Source organism: Amblyraja radiata, chromosome 27 (assembly GCF_010909765.2).
Source record: "Amblyraja radiata isolate CabotCenter1 chromosome 27, sAmbRad1.1.pri, whole genome shotgun sequence".
In the NCBI taxonomy this organism is placed as follows: Eukaryota; Metazoa; Chordata; class Chondrichthyes; order Rajiformes; family Rajidae; genus Amblyraja; species Amblyraja radiata.
In genome coordinates, this window is record NC_045982.1 from 35591828 (window position 1) to 35612096 (window position 20269).

General features: G+C 42.8%; 1 protein-coding gene across 1 annotated transcript in view; it reads left to right on the forward strand.

The window, feature by feature from the left end:
• rspo1 (R-spondin 1) overlaps nucleotides 1-20269 on the forward strand; it is a 282583-nt gene that overhangs the window by 82434 nt on the left and 179880 nt on the right. Inside the window, exon 3 of the mRNA XM_033045492.1 lies at nucleotides 11487-11678. Coding sequence (XP_032901383.1) covers nucleotides 11487-11678 — 192 coding nt within the window. The remainder of the gene's footprint in view (nucleotides 1-11486; nucleotides 11679-20269) is intronic.

The following is a 20269-nucleotide window of genomic DNA, read 5'->3' on the forward strand; positions in this document are numbered from 1 at the left end:
TTGTTTTGATACTATCCCTGATTTCCCTTGTTATCCACGGATGCACTACCTTCCCTGACTTATTCTTTTGCCAAACTGGGATGAACACTTGTTGTAGTTCACTCATGCAGTTTTTAAATGCCTTCCATTGCATATCCACCGTCAACCCTTTAAGAATCATATGCCAGTCTATCTTGGCCAGTTCACGCCTCATACCCTCAAAGTCACCTTTCTTTAAGTTCAGGACCCTTGTTTCTGAATTAACAATGTCACTCTCCATCCTAATGAAGAACTCAACCATATTATGGTCACTCTTGCCCAAGGGGCCACACAAACAAGACTGCTAACTAACCCTTCCTCATTACTCAATACCCAGTATTGAAATTTATTATTTCAACATGAATATTTTCCTAAAGTGTAGTGCAAAACAAATTGCAACTGGAGTGTTATGTAATACTACCTCTATCCTTTCCAAGATTAAGTTATTCTGAGATTTATTTGTGCTGACGGTGCAAAAATTGGAAAATGACCCCGCTCTGATTAAAAAAACTGAACTTCATTTTGTAACATTGTCTATTTCAGTCATGATCTAAAACCCATCTCATTTGCGAGAACAGTATAGCCAACTTATTGGCTCAATGCGTGTCAAGTGTAATATTGCATTTCATTATTGTTTCTTTATATTAATTGATAATAAAGCAAATAGTTTCCTAAGGATGCAAAAGAGTCATTTCTATTTGCGACCCCTATCTCAGTAAGTAAGCTGGCAGCCCAGATATAGCAGACATGCAGCTGCTTCTGTTTTGCCACATTATCACGCCTCAGTCCCAGACTGAAATTTGTCATGCTGACATTTTACTGTTCCCAAGCCAGTCATCCTGTGGTGTCTCTGATTATTTTGACTGGCAATTTAATAATAAATGGTGCAAAATTACCTAGATGTTCACACTCCCCACTGAGTTTATCAAAGCTAGCACACAAAGAAACATTATTGCAGTTGCCTGTCCTCTTTGTGGGCAGCAGAATTCTTTCTAGTTTAGATGATTGAAAATTCAGTCTCCAGATGGACCCAAACTGCTCAAATGTAATTTCTTGCAATGTTATGGCTTGGATTTAATTTAGAGATACAGCATGGGAACAGGCCCTTCGGCCCACCAGCAATCACCACATATTAACACTATCCTACACACACTCGGAATAATTTACAATTTTCTCAAGCCATAAAACCTGCAAGTCTTTGGAGTATGTGAGGAAACCAGAGATCCTGGAGAAAACCTATGCTGTCACAGGGAGAACGTACAAACTCCGTACAGACAGCACCCGCAGTTAGGATCGAACCTGGGTCTCTGGCGCTGCAAGGCAGCAACTCTACCGCTGCATCACTATGCTGAATTTGAATTTAACTCATTCTAGAGGCAAATAATCAATGTTTCATAATATGTTAAAAATATTTAATCAATTGATACAAAGTATGGTAAGATTCATTTTAATTCTTTTTTGAAGAAGATTTGATCTCGTAATAGATTAAACAACTTGCCTCAATCGTGCTTGCGTTTGACAATGAATTAAAGGTTGGAAATAGATCTTTTGCATTACATACAGTTTCTTCTGCAATGTTTGGGACAAAGACCCATCTTTTAATTGCCTCTGTACTCTACAATTTGAGATTTGTAATAGAAAAAAAAATCACATGTGGTTAAAGGCACATTGTCAGATTTTGATAAAGACCATTTTTATACATTTTGGTTTCACCATATAGAAATTACAGCAGTGTGTATACATAGTCCCCCCATTTCAGGGCATCATAATGTTTGGGACACAGCAATATAATGTAAATGAAAGTAGTCATGTTTACTATTTTGTTGCACATCCTTTGCATGAAATGACTGCTTGAAGTCTGCGATTCATGGACATCACCAGTTGCTGGGTGTCTTCTCTGGTGATGCTCTGCCAGGCCTGTATCTAGTTTTCAGTCTGCTGTCCTTTGAAACTAATGCCCCTGTCCCACTTAGGAAACCTGAACGGAAACCTCTAGAGACTTTGCGCCCCACCCAAGGTTTCCGTGCGGTTCCCGGAGGTTTTTGTCAGTCTCCCTACCTGCTTCCACCACCTGCAACCTCCGGCAACCACCTGCAACCTCAGGCAACTGCACGGAAACCTTGGGTGGGGCGCAAAGTCTCCAGAGGTTTCCGTTCAGGTTTCCTAAGTGGGACAGGGGCATAACACTCCATCCAATATGATAACCCGTCAATCCCTTCACCACCAGTGCATAATGGTTAGAATGAGCAACCTCGACAAAATGCAGGGCAGTTATTTGCCCAGGTTGCTTTGACAACACCTCCTATGGCTATTACCATAAGCAACAAGAAAAGTAGAAGCATGGAGAGTCCATGGCCTGTGGATTCCATTCCAAGCTACACAAGATCTTGACTTGGAAATACATGCAGTCTCCGGGTTACATAAGAATCGGTTTCGAAATCAGTCCCTAAGTCAGTAGCAACTGTTTTCTACAGCTACCCATCTCGTATTGCTGCACAGACATTGTTAGGAATAAAAATACTTTATTGCCGCATACACAATGTATACAAAAAGCAGCCACCTATGGCGCTGACAAAGTTACAAAGCTCGCCGGGTCACCCTTTTGGTCCCCCACGCCAGGTCCTCCATTGTTCTTCTCCTTTCCCGTCGCGGTGGTCCACCACGCTCTCATCGACCGCCGACCACCAAAACCCACTGAAACAACCCTGTTCCTTAGGCATCTTTTGGTAATCTATCTACATTTCTATTCCTCTATCTCCTGCTTGTTATTGGGAGCCCTATAGTCCCCATTAGAGTGCCTGTACCTTTCTTTTAAAGCTCTTTCCATATCACCACAGTGGATGAACCCTCCAGTATGTCCTCCCTCGTAGTCTCCCTGTTTAGTTGTAACTCCTCCATGTCTTTTGCCTTCCTCTTGATTATGTCTGAAACATCAAAGACCCAGAACATTAAGCTGCCAGTTGTGTACCTCTGCCAACCACGTTTCTGCAATATCATAGCCCCAAGTAAGTTCATCTGCTTTCTCCATAATTCTCCATGCATTGAAATAAACACACTTCATTCAGTGGGTGGTTGATGATCGGTGTGTGGTCAGTTGGCCGAAGGTCTTGTTTCCTCACTATATCCCTTACTAATAAAGTCTATCAGCATAATCATATTTCTTCACCTGTCCCTGCCTGTCCTTCCTTTGTAACTTATTGGTCGTAACCTCTATCTTTCCATCACTCCTACCAATTTCTGACCTAGTACTCTTGTTATCATCCCCCATCTCTCTAGTTTAAACCCTCTTGAGAAGAACTAGCGAATAACTACCATGTTATCAAAATATTACCTCCCATGTTTTTGAACACCACAGGGATTATTTAAAGGTAGGCTCTCATCATCAGGTTATTAAACACTACAACCTCCAATAAGCTCTGAACTACATAGACTATTATTATCATTATGGTTCCATTATTGTTTTGTATTTGCATGTATAAGAATCAAAAGTCAAAGTATCCTTTATTGTCATTCAGACTTTTCAGTCTGAATGCAATTCTGTGCCTTGCAGTCATAACATTGAATAAAATAACAGAAACCACAATGAACACAAATTTAACATCCACCACAGTGAGTCTACCAGGCACCTCCTCACTGTGTTGGAAGGCAAAAGGCTTTAAGTCCTTGTCTCTTCCTTCCTTGTTCTCCCTCTGCGTTGAGGCAATCCAGGCTTTTGATGTTGGCCCCCACGCCGGGTGATGGTAAGTCCCGCGGCCGAATCCGAGTTCCGCGAACGGGTCGGTTCAAACTCCGCGGCCCGGGGCGGACGAAGTTGCCACCCTCCTGTCCAGCGGACGAAGCTGTTGTTGCGGGAGCTCCGGAGAACCGGTCACCAACCTGGGACCTGCGAGCTCCCGACGTTGTCGTCCACTGGGCCCGTGGCCGAGCCGCCGAGGTTCCGAAGTCGGGCTGCCACCACAGCCCCGAAGTGGGCCAGCCTCGCGTTGGTAAGTCCTGGCTCTGCTTCTGGAGCCTCGAGGTCGATCCCAGTTGGAGGCCGCCAGCTCCACAATTAGGCCTCAGCGTAGACGGAGACGGGGGATATGACAAGAAAAGGTTGCATCCCCCCCCTGAAGGAAGAGACTAAAAACAGGTCTCCCCCACCCCCCACACATACACAACTAAAAATAAACTGAATAAACTAAAATAACAGGCCAAAAGAAAACAAAAAAAAAGAAAAGACAAACGGACTGCTGGTGAGTCGCAGCTGCAGGGCAGCGCTGCCTCTTCGAACCGAATATACTTTAGAATACACATACACGTAATTATATGGGTATGCGTATATATAAACTCGCATTTATTATATTGTTTCTAGAGTACTATACATATTCTGTTATGCAGCTGCAAGTAAGAATTTAATTGTTCTATCTGGGACATAGTGACTAGTGGAGTTCCGCAAAGGGTCGGTGCTGGGGCCGCTTCTCTTCACGTTGTATATTAATGATCTGGATGAGGGGATTGAAGGCTTTGTGGCCAGGTTTGCATATGATGCTACAATAGGTGGAGGGGCAGGCAGTGTAGAGGAAGCAAGGACTTGGACAGGTTAGGAGAGTAGGCAGAGAAGTGGCAGATAAAATTCAATATGGCATACTGCGGAGTTATGCATTTTGGTAATAATAAAGACGTAGATTATTTTCTAAATGGAGAGAGAATCCAAAAATCGTCGGTGCAAAGGGACTTGCTGTTGCACGATTCCCAAAAAGTTAATTTGCAAATCAAATTGGCAGTAAGGAAGACAAATTCAAAGCTAGCATTTATATCACAAGGACTGGAATGCAAAAAAAAAAATGAGGCTCTATAAGGCGCTGGTCAGGCCGCATTTAGAGTACTGTGAGCAAATTTGGGCCCCATATCTGAGGAAGGATGTGCTGGCTCTGGAGAGGACCCAGCGGAGGTTTACATGAATGATTCCAGGATTGAGTGGGTTAGCATATGATGAGCATTCGACAAACTGGGCCTGAGCTCGTTGGAGTTTGGAAGGTTGAGGGAGACCTCATTGAAACTTACAGAATAATGAAAGGCATAGATAGAGTGGATGTAGAAAGGATGTTTCCACTGGTGGGAAAGTCTAGGACCAGAGGTCATAGCTTCAGCATTAAAGGGTGCTCTCAGATTTTAGTTTAGTTTTAGTTTTAGAGATACAGCACGGAACAGATCCTTTGGCCCTCTGGGTCCCGCCGACCAGCAATCTCCGCACATTAATATCCCCCACACACACTAGGGATAATTTTTTTTACATTTACCAAACCAATTAACCTACAAACCTGCACGTCTTTGGAATGTGGAAGGAAACCGAAGATCTCGGAGAAAACCCACGCATGTCATGGGGAGATCAGTACAAACTCCGTACAGACAGCATCCGTAATCGGGACCGAACCCGGGTCTCGGGCGAATGCAGCACTACCATGACTACCTCGTTTTAGAAAGGAGATGAGAAGGAACATCTTTAGTGAGAGAGTAGTTAATCCATGGAACTCATTGCCACAGAGGGCTGTAGAGGACAAGTCAGTGGATGTTTTTAAGGCAGCGATCGATAAATTCTTGATTAGAACGGGTGTCAAGGGTTATGGGGAAAAGGCAGGAAAATGGGATTCGGAGGCAGAGATAGAGTCATGGAGTCCTACAGTGTGGAAACAGGCCCTTCGGCCCAACTTGCCCACACCAGCAAACATGTCCCAGCTACACTAGTCCCATCTGCCTGCGCTTGGTCCATATCCATCCAAACCTGTCCTATCCATGTATATGTCTAAATGTTCCTTAAACATTGGGATAGTCCCAGCCTCAACTACCTCCTCTGGCAGCTTGTTCCATACATCCACCACCCTTTGTGTGAAAAAGCTACCCCTCAGATTCCTATTAAATCTTTTCCCCTTCAACTTGAACCTATGTTCTCTGGTCCTTGATTCCCCTACGCTGGGCAAGAGACTCTGTGCATCTACCCAATCTGTTCCTCTCGTGATTTTTTACACCTCTATAAGATCTCATCTCATCCTCCTGCACTCCATGGAATAGAGACCCAGCCTACTCAACCTCTCCCTACAGCTCACACCCTCTACTACTGGCAACATCCCCGTAAATCTTCTCTGAACCCTTTCAAGCTTGACAATCCTTTCCTATAACATGGTGCCCAGAACTGAACACAATACTCTAAATGCGGTCTCACCAACGTCTTATACAAATGCAACATGACCTCCCAACTTCCCAAGATCAGCAATAATTGACTGGTGGATTGGACTCGATGAGTCGAATGGCCTAATTCTACTCTATATAACTTGTGAACTTATGACAATTAAACACTCTTGACTTTTGTTGGAGATTATAACAAAGTTTATAATTCAGAAATGTCTTTATTCTTTCAGTGCATTGAAGTAAATATGTATTTTCTGTCTGCGTTCATTTTGAATCTGTGGGTTTGTTGGTTGGGGGCTTCTGGACATCTGAATTTCCCTGAGGGGATCAATAAAGTATTTATTATTATTATTATTATTATTATTATTAAATTAACAATGTTTTAAAATTACTTCTCCCTAATAATATAAATTCAGTCATACCAATTTCTTTAATGCATGTCAATTACTTGCTCCTTACTTTCCAATTTTTTAATTTTTTGGTGGCTTGTCCTCTGCACATTATTTGAAGAATTCCATCACATCAACGAGCGCAATTAAAAAAACTTTACAAGAAAGAAAAAACCCTAAAATTAATCAATTAATTAATGCAGGGGGTGGGGGGGTGGGGGGGGGGGTGAGGTGTATATAATAGTAGCATTTAAGAGACTTATGAATATGGGTCTAGATATCAGGGAATAGAGGGGTGTTGATTATGTGCAGGCACATGGAAAAAAGAAACGTTGGTCTTAGCATCAGGTTTGGCATGGAGGTTTTGGGCTGAGGGCCTGTTCTTGTGTTGCAGTGTTCAACAGTATATTCTATGATGGGAGCAAAAATATTTTCTTGCAATGACAAAGCTAAAAATAACTTGCATTTATGAATTCATCTTAAAGTGGAAAATAAATACAAGGCACTTCACAATGAGCCAAAAAAAGAATTATTAGTTTAGTTTTAGTTTAGAGATACACCGTGGAAACAGGCACCGAGTCGATGCCGGCCAGTGAACCCCACACAAACACCGTCCTCCACACACTAGCGACAATTTAAATTTATACCAAGCCAATTAGTCTAAAAACTTTGAAGTGTGGGAGGAATCTGGAAATCCAGAAAATGCACGCAGGTCACGGAGAGAATATGCAAAATCCATACGTAGTCAGAATCTAACCCAGGTCTCTGGCACTGTGCCACCGTGCCGTCTAAATTGTGATACTTAAAGGCTTTGTAATTGGGCTGGGATTTAAGGAAAGTTCAGAGGAGAAGCTGAAAGTTGTGTGTTTCAGGGGATAACTGAAAGAATGAGTGGGGAGGGGTGGGCTTACATATGAAACCAGACTTGGGAAGACCTCGAAGCGTTATAAGCTAGAGTATTGCTGCTGAAATAGCGAGTTATGAACCATGAATGAATTTGGACATGAGGATGAGATATTACATTTTTTAGCAGCAATCTGGGAAATGGAGTACATTTAAAGGTGACATTTTAAGAGTACAGAATCTTTATGTCCCTGTTTGGTTGAAAGGAAAGAGTAATAATTGGAAAGAGCCATGGTTTTCAAGGGAAATTGGACACTTGGTTCGGAAAAAGAGAGAGATTTACAATAATTATAGGCAGCATGAAGTAAATGAGGTGCTTGAGGAGTATAAAGAATGTAAAAAGAATCTTAAGAAAGAAATTAGAAAAGCTAAAAGAAGATATGAGGTTGCTTTGGTAAGTAAGGTGAAAGTAAATCCAAAGGGTTTCTACAGCTATATTAATAGCAAAAGGATAACGAGGGATAAAATTGGTCCATTAGAGAGTCAGAGTGGGCAGCTATCTGCAGAGCCAAAAGAGATGGGGGAGATATTGACCAATTTATTTTCTTCAGTATTCTTCAAGGAGAAGGATATTTAATTATTTGAGGTAAGGGAAATAAGAAGGGTAGCTAAGGAAACTATGAGGATCAAAGAAGAGGAAGTACTGACACTTTTGAAAAATATAAAAGTGAATAAGTCTCCAGGTCCTGACAGGATATTTCCTAGGACATTGAGGGAAGTTAGTGTAGAAAAAGCAGGTGCTATTACAGAAATATTTCAAATGTCATTAGAAACGGGAATGGTGCCGGAGGATTGGCGTACTGCGCATGTTGTTCCATTGTTTAAAAAGGGTTCTAAGAGTAAACCTAGCAATTATAGACCTGTTAGTTTGACGTCAGTGGTGGGCAAATTAATAGAAAGGATACTTAGAGATAATATATATAAGCATCTGGATAAACAGGGTCTGATTAGGAACAGTCAACATGGATTTGTGCCTAGAAGGTCATGTTTGACAAATCTTCTTGAATTTTTTGAAGAGGTTACTAGGGAAATTGATGAGGGTAAAGCGGTGGATGTTGTCTATATGGACTTCAGTAAGGTCTTTGACAAGGTTCCACATGGAAGGTTGGTTAAGAAGGTTTAATTGTTGGGTATTAATAGTGGAGTAGCAAGATGGATTCAACAGTGGCTGAATGGGAGATACCAGAGACTAATGGGCTTTATTCTTTGGAGCGCAGAAGGTTAAGGGGGGACTTGATAGAGGTTTTTAAAATGATGAGAGGGATAGACAGAGTTGACGTGGAAAAGCTTTTCCCACTGAGAGTAGGGAAGATTCAAACAAGGGGACATGACTTGAGAATTAAGGGACTGAAGTTTAGGGGTAACATGAGGGGGAACTTCTTTACTCAGAGAGTGGTAGCTGTGTGGAATGAGCTTCCAGTGAAGGTGGTGGAGGCAGGTTCGTTTTTATCATTTAAAAATAAATTGGATAGTTATATGGATGGGAAAGGAATGGAGGGTTATGGTCTGAGCGCAGGTATATGGGACTAGGGGAGATTATGTGTTCGGCACGGACTAGAGGGGTCGAGATGGCCTGTTTCCGTGCTGTAATTGTTATATGGTTATATGGTTAATGGTGGATAACTGTTTGTCAGGTTGGAGGCCGGTGACTAGTGGGGTGCCTCAGGGATCTGTGTTGGGTCCACTGTTGCTTGTCATATACATCAATGATCTGGATGATGGTGTGGTAAATTGGATTAGTGAGTATGCAGATGATACTCAGATAGTTGGTGGATAATGAAGTAGATTGTCAAAGTCTACAGAGAGATTCAGGCCATTTGGAACAGTGGGCTGAAAGATGGCAGATGGAGTTTAATGCTGATAAGTGTGAGGTTCTACATCTTGGCAGGACAAATCAAAATAGGACGTACATGGTAAATGTTAGCGAATTGAGGAATGCAGTTGAACAGAGGGATCTAGGAATAACTGTGCATAGTTCCCTGAAGGTGGAATCTCATGTAGATAGGGTGGTAAAGAAAGCTTTTGGTGTGCTGGCCTTTATAAATCAGAACATTGAGTAAAGAAGTTGGGATGTAATGTTAAAATTGTACAAGGCATTGGTGAGGCCAATTCTGGAATATGATGTACAATTTTGGTTGCCAAATTATAGGAAAGATGTCAACAAAATAGAGAGAGTACAGAGGAGATTTACTGGAACGTTGCCTGGGTTTCAGCACCTAAGTTACAGAGAAAGGTTGAACAAGATAGGTCTTTATTCTCTGGAGCGCAGAAGGTTAAGGGGGGACTTGATAGAGGTCTTTAAAATTATGAGAGGGATAGACAGAGTTGACGTGGATAAGCTTTTTCCATTGAGAGCAGGGAAGGTTCAAACAAGAGGACATGATTTGAGAATTAAGGGACAAAAGTTTAGGGGTAACATGAGGGGGAACTCCTTTACTCAGAGAGTGGTAGCTGTGTGGAATGAGCTTCCAGTGGAAGTGGTGGAGGCAGGGTCGAGTTTATCATTTAAAAATAAATTGGATAGGTATATGGACGGGAAAGGAATGGAGGGTTATGGGCTGAGTGCAGGTAGATGGAACTAGGTGAGAGTAAGTGTTCGGCACGGACTAGAAGGGCCGAGATGGCCTGTTTCCGTGCTGTAATTGTTATATGGTTATATGGGACATATTACAGTGGATGGGTGTGTAAGAATTGATACTGCCTGAGTTACAGGAAACAGAATTTTGCATATATGGAAGTTTTATTTGTGGATGAGGGTGACTTTTAGTAGTAAGACCCAAGATGATAAAGGTACAGGTGTTTGCTTTGGTTGCAAGTGGGCGGAGACATAGAAAGAGTTGTTAGTGAAGTTGGAAACAGTTCTTATATCCAAAGACAAAGTAATGGATCCTTCCATTGGCCGATATAATGCCATCCGTTTACTCAACAAATCTTCTTCTTCCAATCCGTTGCAATCTCAGATGTCGTTCTGCCAGTATCTGGCGCAGGTCACAGCTGGTCGGGTCGGTTCAGCCAGGTCCTGGGGGCTGCACTGGGGGGCGTCGTCACACTCCAGTAGGTGGGACATTGTCTGTACTGCTCCACAGCTGCATGTGTCTCATGTGCTTTGCACCTCCCCTGCTCCACTCGTAATCTGTTGAGGACTCGAAGAAGACTCAACAAATAACAATATTTGTAATTTGAAAGAATACTGGGGATATCACGTGGATCTCCCATTGATCCCCAAAGTTTAGCTAGGAAGAGCTTTTTAGTATTGAGAGGATATCTTGATAGAAGCTCAACTCTTGGTCAAACTGGATTGCAAACAATTGAATTCAAAGGGAAGCAGTGACTAAATAGAAGAATGATAATGCTATAGTGATTATGTGGTTGGTTGATTTTAGTTTAGAGATACAGCGTGGAAAGAGGCCCTTCGGCCCACCGAGTCCACACCGACCAGCGATCCCCGCATATTAGCACTATCCTACACACACTAGGGATAATTTTACATTCATAGTATGGGAGGAAACTGAAGATCTCTGAGAAAACCCACGCAGGTCACGGGAAGAACATACAAACACGCTACAGACAGCACTCATGGTCAGGATCGAACCCGGGTCTCTGGTGATCAGATAGCTCTACCACTATGCCACCAAGCCGTCCCATTGAAGATACTGTTTTGATCTCCTGACTCAACAGACTATATTGTGGTTCACCCCAACTTGACAAGTTGTCAACAGAGACAGCAGAGATATCCAATATAGTGTTGGAGAAGGAATGTTAGGAATCATTTGAATGTGAAATATCTGATCCTTATGGGATGTTACTTAAGAGATGTGAAAGGACAAGGAAAGAATGTGTTCAAACATGATAGTCAAAGAACTTGTAACTTAATTAAACCATTTTATTAAACTGAAGAGAAAAATATGAATTGCAAAGTTCCCAATGCTGAATACACTGGGAACCAACATGGTGAGTGTTTTTACATCTGTTAATTCAAAGCTTTTTCTGTGCATTTGTGTTTTACAGTAAGCACGGAGGTAACTCCAGTTTGTCCAAAAGGGTGCGAGCTATGTTCAGAGTACAATGGATGTTTAAAGTGTTTGCCCAAATTGTTCATCCTTCTGGAAAGGAATGACATTAGACAGATTGGCATTTGCTTGCCATCATGCCCACCTGGACACTTTGGTGTGCGGACACCTGGAATGAACAAATGTACCAGTAAGTGGAAATTTCATTCCAAATACATTGTTTTGTTTATGTAAAGGTATAATATAATGACGTTTCATGAGTTGCCGTGAATCCATTTGATTTTTCAGTGATTATTGTGATAATTTATTTCTTTGGTGTCCATCTGGGTAGATGTTAATGTAACAAACACACACAATTCCTGCAGGAGAACACTGACTGAATTGTCCCTCCCAAGACCAGGAATACCAAGTCAAATTTTATTTTAATTTGCAAAATCGATCCTGATTAAGAGTGGTAAATTCACTGATCGAGCTTGGGATCAGTTTTGCTTTTGAGCCTCAGCTGTTCACCACATGCATAACTCCATGGACAGTATCTCATGTTGTTTATAACATATGCAAGCAATTGAAGTGCTGTCTGTTGACAACCTGTAAAATTTCTTGTAAATGCATTAGTATTTAAAGTGAACAAAATAAAAAGCTTTGCCAAGTACTTATGGAGAGATAAATGGCAAACACAAAAGCGACAAAATGAAGTTGGGGGGGGGGGGGGGGGGGGTGGGGGCATGAGCGGTGGTAGCGAGTGGAAGGCAATAAAAACCTGTTTCATGGAAGGCGTAGCTATGATCTGACTGGATGGTGGAAGCAGATTCAATAGCAAACTTGAAGAGATTTCTTTATTTGAAAAGGGAAAATGTTATAGGGCTGCGAGGAAATAGAGCAAGTGAAGCAAGTGAAGTGGTTTGGGAATAGTTCCATCCAAGACTGCAAGAAATGGTAGTAACTTGTGGACGCAGCCCAGACCATCACACAAACCAACCTCCCTTCTATTGACTCCATTTACACCTCACCTTGCCTCGGCAAGGCCAGCTGCATAGTCAAGGACGACTTGCACCCTGGCCATTCCCTCTTCTCCCCGTTCCCATCATATAGGAATAGAAGTGTGAAAACGCACACCTCCAGATACAGGGACAGTTTCTTCCCAGCTGTTATCAGGCAACTGAACCATCCTACCACAACCAGAGAGCAGTGCTGAACTTCTATCTACCTCTTCGGTGACCCTCAGACTATTCTTGATCAGACTTTGCTGGCCAAACCTTGCATTAAACGTTAATCCCTTATCATGTATCTATACACTGTAAATGGATCGATTGTAATCATATATTGTCTTTCTGCTGACAGGTTTAGCATGCAACAAAAAGCTTTTCACTGAACCTCGGTACACGTGACAATAAACTAAACTGAAACTGGAGCACCTACATAGTTAGGAGACTTCTCCGGGCAGCACGGTGGCACAGCGGTAGAGTTGATGCCTTACAGCGCCAGACACCCGGGTTCAATCCTGACTATGGGTGTTATCTGTACAAAGACTATACGTTCTCCCCGTGACATGTGTGGGTTTTCTCCAGGTGCTACAGTTTCCTCCCACCTTTCCAAGACTTACGGTTTTGGAGACTAATTGGCTTGGTAAAGATTGTAAACTGTCCCTAGTGTAGGTACGATAGTGTTAATGTGCGGGGATTGCTGGTTGGGGCAGACTTGGTGTGCCAAAGAGCCTGTTTCCCCGCTGTATCTCTAAAGTAAACTAAACTAATTATAGAAATATTAAATGCTATGATCTGTAATGCAATCACATAGTACCCTATACAGCTGTCAATATATATATATTTAGAAACATAGAAACGTAGAAAATAGATGCAGGAGGAGGCCATTCGGCCCTTCGAGCCAGCACCGCCATTCATTGTGATCATGGCTGATCGTCCCAAATCAATAACCCGTGCCTGCCTTCTCCCCATATCCCTTGACTCCACTAGCCCCTAGAGCTCTATCTAACTCTCTCTTAAATCCATCCAGTGATTTGGCCTCCACTGCCCTCTGTGGCAGGGAATTCCACAAATTCACAACTCTCTGGGCGAAAAAGTTTTCTCACCTCAGTCTTAAATGGCCTCCCCTTTATTCTAAAACTGTGGTCCCTGGTTCTGGACTCGCCCAACATTTTTTCTGCATCCAGCTTGTCCAGTCCTTTTATAATTTTATATGTTTCTATAAGATCCACCCCTCATCCTTCTAAACTCCAGTGAATACAAGCCTAGTCTTTTCAATCTTTCCTCATATGACAGTCCTGCCATCCCAGGGATCAATGTAGTGAACCTACGCTGCACTGCCTCAATCACAAGGATGTCCTTCCTCAAATTAGGTGACCAAAACTGTACACAATACTCCAGATGTGGTCTTACCTGAGCCCTATACAACGGCAGAAGAACCTCTTTACTCCTATATTGAAATCCTCTTGTTATGAAGGCCAACATTCCATTTGCTTTCTTCACTGCCTGCTGTACCTGCACGCCAACTTTCAGTGACTGGTGTACAAGGACACCCAGGTCTCGCTGCATCTCACCCTTACCTAACCTAACCCCATTGAGATAATAATCTGCCCCCTTGTTTTTGCCACCATAGTGGATAACCTCACATTTATCTATATTATACTGCATCTGCCACACATCTGCCCCCTCACTCAACCTGTCCAGGTCACCCTGCAACATCTTAACATCCTCTTCACAGTTCACACTGCCACCCAGCTTTGTGTCATCCGCAAACTTGCTAGTGTTTCTCCTAATTCTCTCTTCCAAATCATTAATATATATGGCCATGATCATATTGAATGGCGGTGCAGGCTCGAAGGGCCGAATGGCCTACTCCTGCACCTAATTTCTATGTTTCTATGTTTCTATGTAAACAGTTGCGGCCCCAACACCGAGCCATGCGGCACTCCACTCGCCACTGCCTGCCATTCTGAAAAGGACCCGTTCACTCCTACTCTTTGCTTCTGGTCTGCCAACCAATTTTCTATCCATGTCAACACCCTACCCCCAATACCATGTGCTCTAATTTTAGTCACCAGTCTCCCGTGCAGGACCTTATCAAAGCCTTTTTGAAAGTCTAGATACACTACACCCACTGGCACCCCTTCATCCATTTTACTTGTCACATCCTCAAAAAATTCGAGAAGAATAGTCAAGCATGATTTCCCTTTCATAAATCCATGTTGACTTGGACTAATCCTTTTACTGCTATCCAAATGCCCCATAATTACCTCTTTAATAATTGACTCCAGCATCTTTCCCACCACCGGTCAGGCTAACTGGTCTGTAATTCCCTGTTTTCTCTCTCGCTCCTTTCTTGAAAAGTGGGATAACATTAGCTATCCTCCAATCCACAGGAACTGATCCTGGATCTATTGAACATTGGAATTTAGTGAACATTTCTAGAGCCACCTCGCTGAGGACCCTGGGATGCAGACCATCAGGCCCAGGGGATTTATCATCCTTCAGTCCCATTAGCCTACCCAAATACTATTTCTCACATAATGAAAATGTCTTTCAGTTTCTCTACCCCCTTGGATCCTCTGTCCTCCAGTACATCTGGGAGATTGTTTGTGTCTTCCTTAGTGAAGACAGATCCGAGGTACCTGTTCAACTCTTCTGCCATTTCCTGGTTACCCATAATAATTTAACCCATGTCTGCCTTCAAGGGACCCACATTTGACTTTGCTATTCTTTTTCCCTTAACATATCTAAAGAAGCTTTTACTGTCCTTCTTTATATTCCTGGCCAGCTTCCCTTCGTACTTCATCTTTTCAGCCCGTATTACCCGTTTTCTTTCCTGCTGTTGTCCTAAGAAAGTTTTCCAATTTTCCCCATTTCCTCTTTAATAAACTGTTTACTGATATCAGATCAGTTCAGTTTAGGTTATTGTCATGTTTACTGAGGTAGAGTGAAAAGCTTTTGTTGGGTACCATCCAGTCAGCAGAAAGACAATACGATTACAATTGAGATTAGAATGGAATAGAATATACATCAGAATTGTAGTAACGTTTTAACTAGCCATGCGTGGCTGCTCAAGGATTGTACCTGTTACTTTATTACTCTCATTAAACAAAATCTTATCCTGGGTTTAATTAAAGTACTTGGAAGGAAAAGGCAAATGATACTGTATTTGCGCACAGAGGGGAGAAATTGCCACATTGTTGTCTAAGAACATTCTGAGCTTGAAATTAAGGTTTATTCTTGAGCCAGCAACAGGAAGCTACAGTCTGGACTTTAGCATGCTGCAACTGACCTAGACATACTTGAAGCTGACACTGGGGGCTCTGAATGGGAATGTGTTGCATCCCCTAGTATTAATTTGTTTCAGCGTAACGAGTGCAAGCTTTCTCCAAAGCACAACATAAATGTTTGCCAGGGATCATCTTATATTTCACACATTTACATTTAAAAAGTCAGACAGAGAATAACTATGTTTACGAAAGAACTGCAGATGCTGGAAAAATCGAAGGTAGACAAAAATGCTGGAGAAACTCGACGGGTGAGGCAGCATCTAAGGAGCGAAGGAATAGGCGACATTTCATGTCTAGACCCTTCGGTCTGAAGAAGGGTCTTGACCCGAAACGTCGCCTATTCCTTCTCTCCTTAGATGCTGCCTCGCCCGCTGAGTTTCTCTAGCATTTTTGTCCAGCAAAGAGAATAATTCTGATACATTAAAGAGCTTTGTCACATGTGTAGGAAGGAAGTGCAGATGCTGGTTTACACCGCAGATGGACACAAAATACTGGAGTAACGCAGCGGGACAAGCAGCATCTCTGGTTAGAAGGAATGGGTGATGATTCGGGTCGAGACATTTCATCTGAAGACCCTATCGTTTTTACCACCCTGTATACCTATTATACCACTTTCAAGAAACCATGTACCTGCACTCCTAGATCCCAAGAGCCCTGCCATTCACTGTCTGTGTCCTGCCCATGTTAGATCTCCCAAAATGCGACACATAGAAACATAGAAAATAGGTGCAGGAGGAGGCCATTTGGCCCTTCGAGCCAGCACCGCCATGCATTCTGATAATTGCTGAACATCTCCAATCAATAACCGGTCCCTGCCTTCTCCCCACATCCCTTGATTCCACTAGCCCCTAGAGCTCTATCTAACTCTCTCGTAAATCCATCCATGGCAGGGAATTCCACAAATTCACAACTCTCTGGGTGAAAAAGTTTTAAATGGCCTCACTTTTATTCTAAGACTGTGGCCCCTGGTTCTGGACTCGCCCAATATTGGGAACATTTTTCCTGCATCTACCGTGTCCAGTCCCTTTATAATTTTATATGTTTCTATAAGATCTCCCCTCATCCTTCTAAACTCCAGTGAATACAAGCCTAGTCTTTTCAATCTTTCCTCATATGACAGTCCCACCATCCCAGGGATCAATCTCGTGAGCCTACGCTGCACTGCCTCAATCACAAGGATGTCCTTCCTCAAATTAGGACACCAAAACTGTACGCAATACTCCAGATGTGGTCTCACCAGAGCCCTATACAACTGCAGAAGAACCTCTTTACTTCTATACTGAAATCCTCTTGTTATGAAGGCCAACATTCCATTAGCTTTCTTCACTGCCTGCTGTACCTGCACACCAACTTTCAGTGAACGGTGTACAAGGACTCCCAGGTCTCACTGTACCTCCCCCTTACCTAACCTAACCCCATTGAGATAATAATCTGCCCCCTTGTTTTTGCCACCAAAGTGGATAACCTCACATTTATCTAAATTATACTGCAACACCTCACACTTATTTGCAGAAAACTCCATCAACCATTCCTCAGCCCACCTGTCCAATTGATGAAGATCCTGCTGCAATTTCTGACAACCATCATCGCTATCTACAAAACCACCTACTTTAGTGTCATCTCGAAAATTACTAATCATGCCATGTAGAAGGATGAGGGGGTATCTTATAGAAACATATAAAATTATAAAAGGACTGGACAAGGTAGATGCAAGAAAAATGTTCCCAATGTTGGGCGAGTCCAGAACCAGGGGCCACAGTCTTAGAATAAAGGGGAGGTCATTTAAGACTGAGATGAGAAAAAACTTTTTCACCCAGAGAGTTGTGAATTTATGGAATTCCCTGCCACAGAGGGCAGTGGAGGCCAAGTCACTGAATGGATTTAAGAGAGAGTTAGATAGAGCTCTAGGGGCTAGTGGAGTCAAGGGATATGAGAAGAAGGCAGGCACGGGTTATTGATTGGGGACGATCAGCCACGATCACAATGAATGGCGGTGCTGGCTCGAAGGACCGAATGGCATCCTCCTGCAACTATTTTCTATGTTTCTATGTTTCTATGTACGTTCTCATCCAAATCATTAATATCGATGATAAACCGCAATGGACCCAGCACCGAATCCTGAGGTAATTAAAAATAATCGTCCTTCCATGAAGCCAAGTTTCAAACTGGTTTTGGACACAAAATGCTGGAGTAACTCAGCTGGACAGGCAGCATCTCTGTAGAGAAGGAATGGGTGATGTTTCAGGTCAAGACTCTTTTTCGGATTGGTTAGGGATAAGGGAAACGAGAGATATAGACAATGATGTAGATAAAGATCATTGAATAAAAGATATGCAAAAGACGTAACAATGATAAAGGAAACGGGCCATTGTTAGCTGTTTGTTGGGTGAAAATGAGAAGCTAGTGCGACTTGGGTGGGGGCGGATAGGGAGAGAGGGAATGCCAAGGCTACCTGAAGTGAGAGAAATCAATATTCATACCACTGGGCTGTAAGCTGCCCAAGCGAAAAATGAGATGCTGTTCCTCAATTTGCGTTTAGCCTCACTCTGACAATGGAGGAGACTGAGGACAAAAAAGTCTGTGTGGGAATGGGAAGGAGAATTAAAGGGTCCAGCAAGCGGGAGATCAGGTTGGTTCAGCCGGGCTGAGCGAAGATGTTCAGTGAAACGATCACCCAGTCTACGTTTAGTCTCGCCGATGTATAAGAATCCACATCTTGAACAACGGATACAGTAGATCAGTAATGGGCAGAGGGGGTGGGGTAGCTCTGTTGGTGAGGAATGAATTCTGCCCCTTGCAAGGGGTGACATTGAAACAGGAGATATGGAGTCAGTATGGATAGAACTAAGGAATTGTAAGGGTAAAAATACCCTAATGGGACTAATCTACAGGCCCCCAAACAGTAGCCTGGACACAGGGCGCAAGTTGAATCAGGTTAAAATTGGCAAAAGTAATGCTGTGGTTGTTATGGGAGATTTCAACATGCAGGTAGACTGGGAAAACCAGGTTGGTACTGGACCCCAAGAAGGGGACTTTGTAGAGTGCCTGTGTGATGGATTCTTAGAACAGCTTGTATTGGAACCTACCAGGGAGAAGGCAATTCTGGATTTAGTGTTATGTAATGAACCGGATTTGATAAAGGACCTCGAGGTTAATGAGCCATTAGGAGGCAGTGACCATAACATGGCCAGGTTTAATCTACAATTGGAGAGGGAGAAGAGTAGATTGGAGATGTCAGTGTTACAGTTGAATAAAGGGGACTATGGGGTCATGAGGGAGGAGCTGGCCAAAGTTGACTGGAAAGATACACAGCAGGGATGACAGTGGAACACAAATGGCAGGTATTTCTAGGAATAATATAGAAGGTGCATGATCAGATCATTCTGAGGAGGAAGAAAGATTCTAAGGGGAGAAAGGGGCGACCATGGCTGACGAGGGACGTCAAGGACAGTATAAAAATTAAAGCGAAGAAGATACAACGTAGCAAGAAGATTGGGTAATGTTTAAAGAACAGAAGATAACCAAAAAGACAATACGGGGAGAAAAGATGAGGTACGAAGGTAAGCTAGCCAAGAATATAAAGCAGGATAGTAAAAGCTTCTTTACGTATGTGTCGAGGAAAAAATTACTTAAGACCAAAGTTGGACCCTTGAAGACCGAAAAAGGTGAATTTATTATGGGGAACAAGGAAATGGCAGATTAATTAAACAGGTACTTTGGATCTAAGGAGGACACAAACAATCTTCCTGATAAAGTAGTGGCCAGAGGATCTGGGCTGACGCAGGAACTGAAGGAAATCCACATTAGGCAGGAAATGGTGTTGGGTAGACTGATGGGACTGAAGGCTGATAAATCCCCAGGGCCTGATTGTCTGCATCCCAGGGTACTTAAGGAAGTGGCTCTAGAAATCGTGGATGCATTGGTGATAATTTTTCAATGTTCCATAGACTCAGGATCAGTTCCTGTGGATTGGATGGTAGCTAATGTTATCCCACTTTTTAAGAAAGGCGGGAGAGAGAAAACAGGGATTATAGACCAGTTAGCCTGACATCGGTGGCGGGGAAGATACCGGAGTCAATTATAAAAGATGAAATAGCCAAACGTTTGGATAGCAGTAACAGGATCTGTCCGAGTCAACATGGATTTACAAAGGGGAAATCATGCTTGACTAATCTTCTGGAATTTTTTGAAGATGTAACTAGGAAAATGGACAAGGAAGAGCCAATGGATGGCGTGTACCTGGACCTTCAGAAAGCATTTGATAAGGTCCCACATAGGAGATTAGTGGGCAAAATTAGGGCACATGGTATTGGGGGTAGAGTGCTGACATGGATAGAGAAGTGGTTGGCAGACAGGAAACAAAGAGTAGGGATTAACGGGTCCCTTTCAGAATGGCAGGCAGTGACTAGTGGGGTACCGCAAGGCTCGGTGCTGGGACCGCAGCTATTTAGATTAGATTAGATTAGATTAGATTATTTAATGACCACACAGTCAAGCTGGTGGAA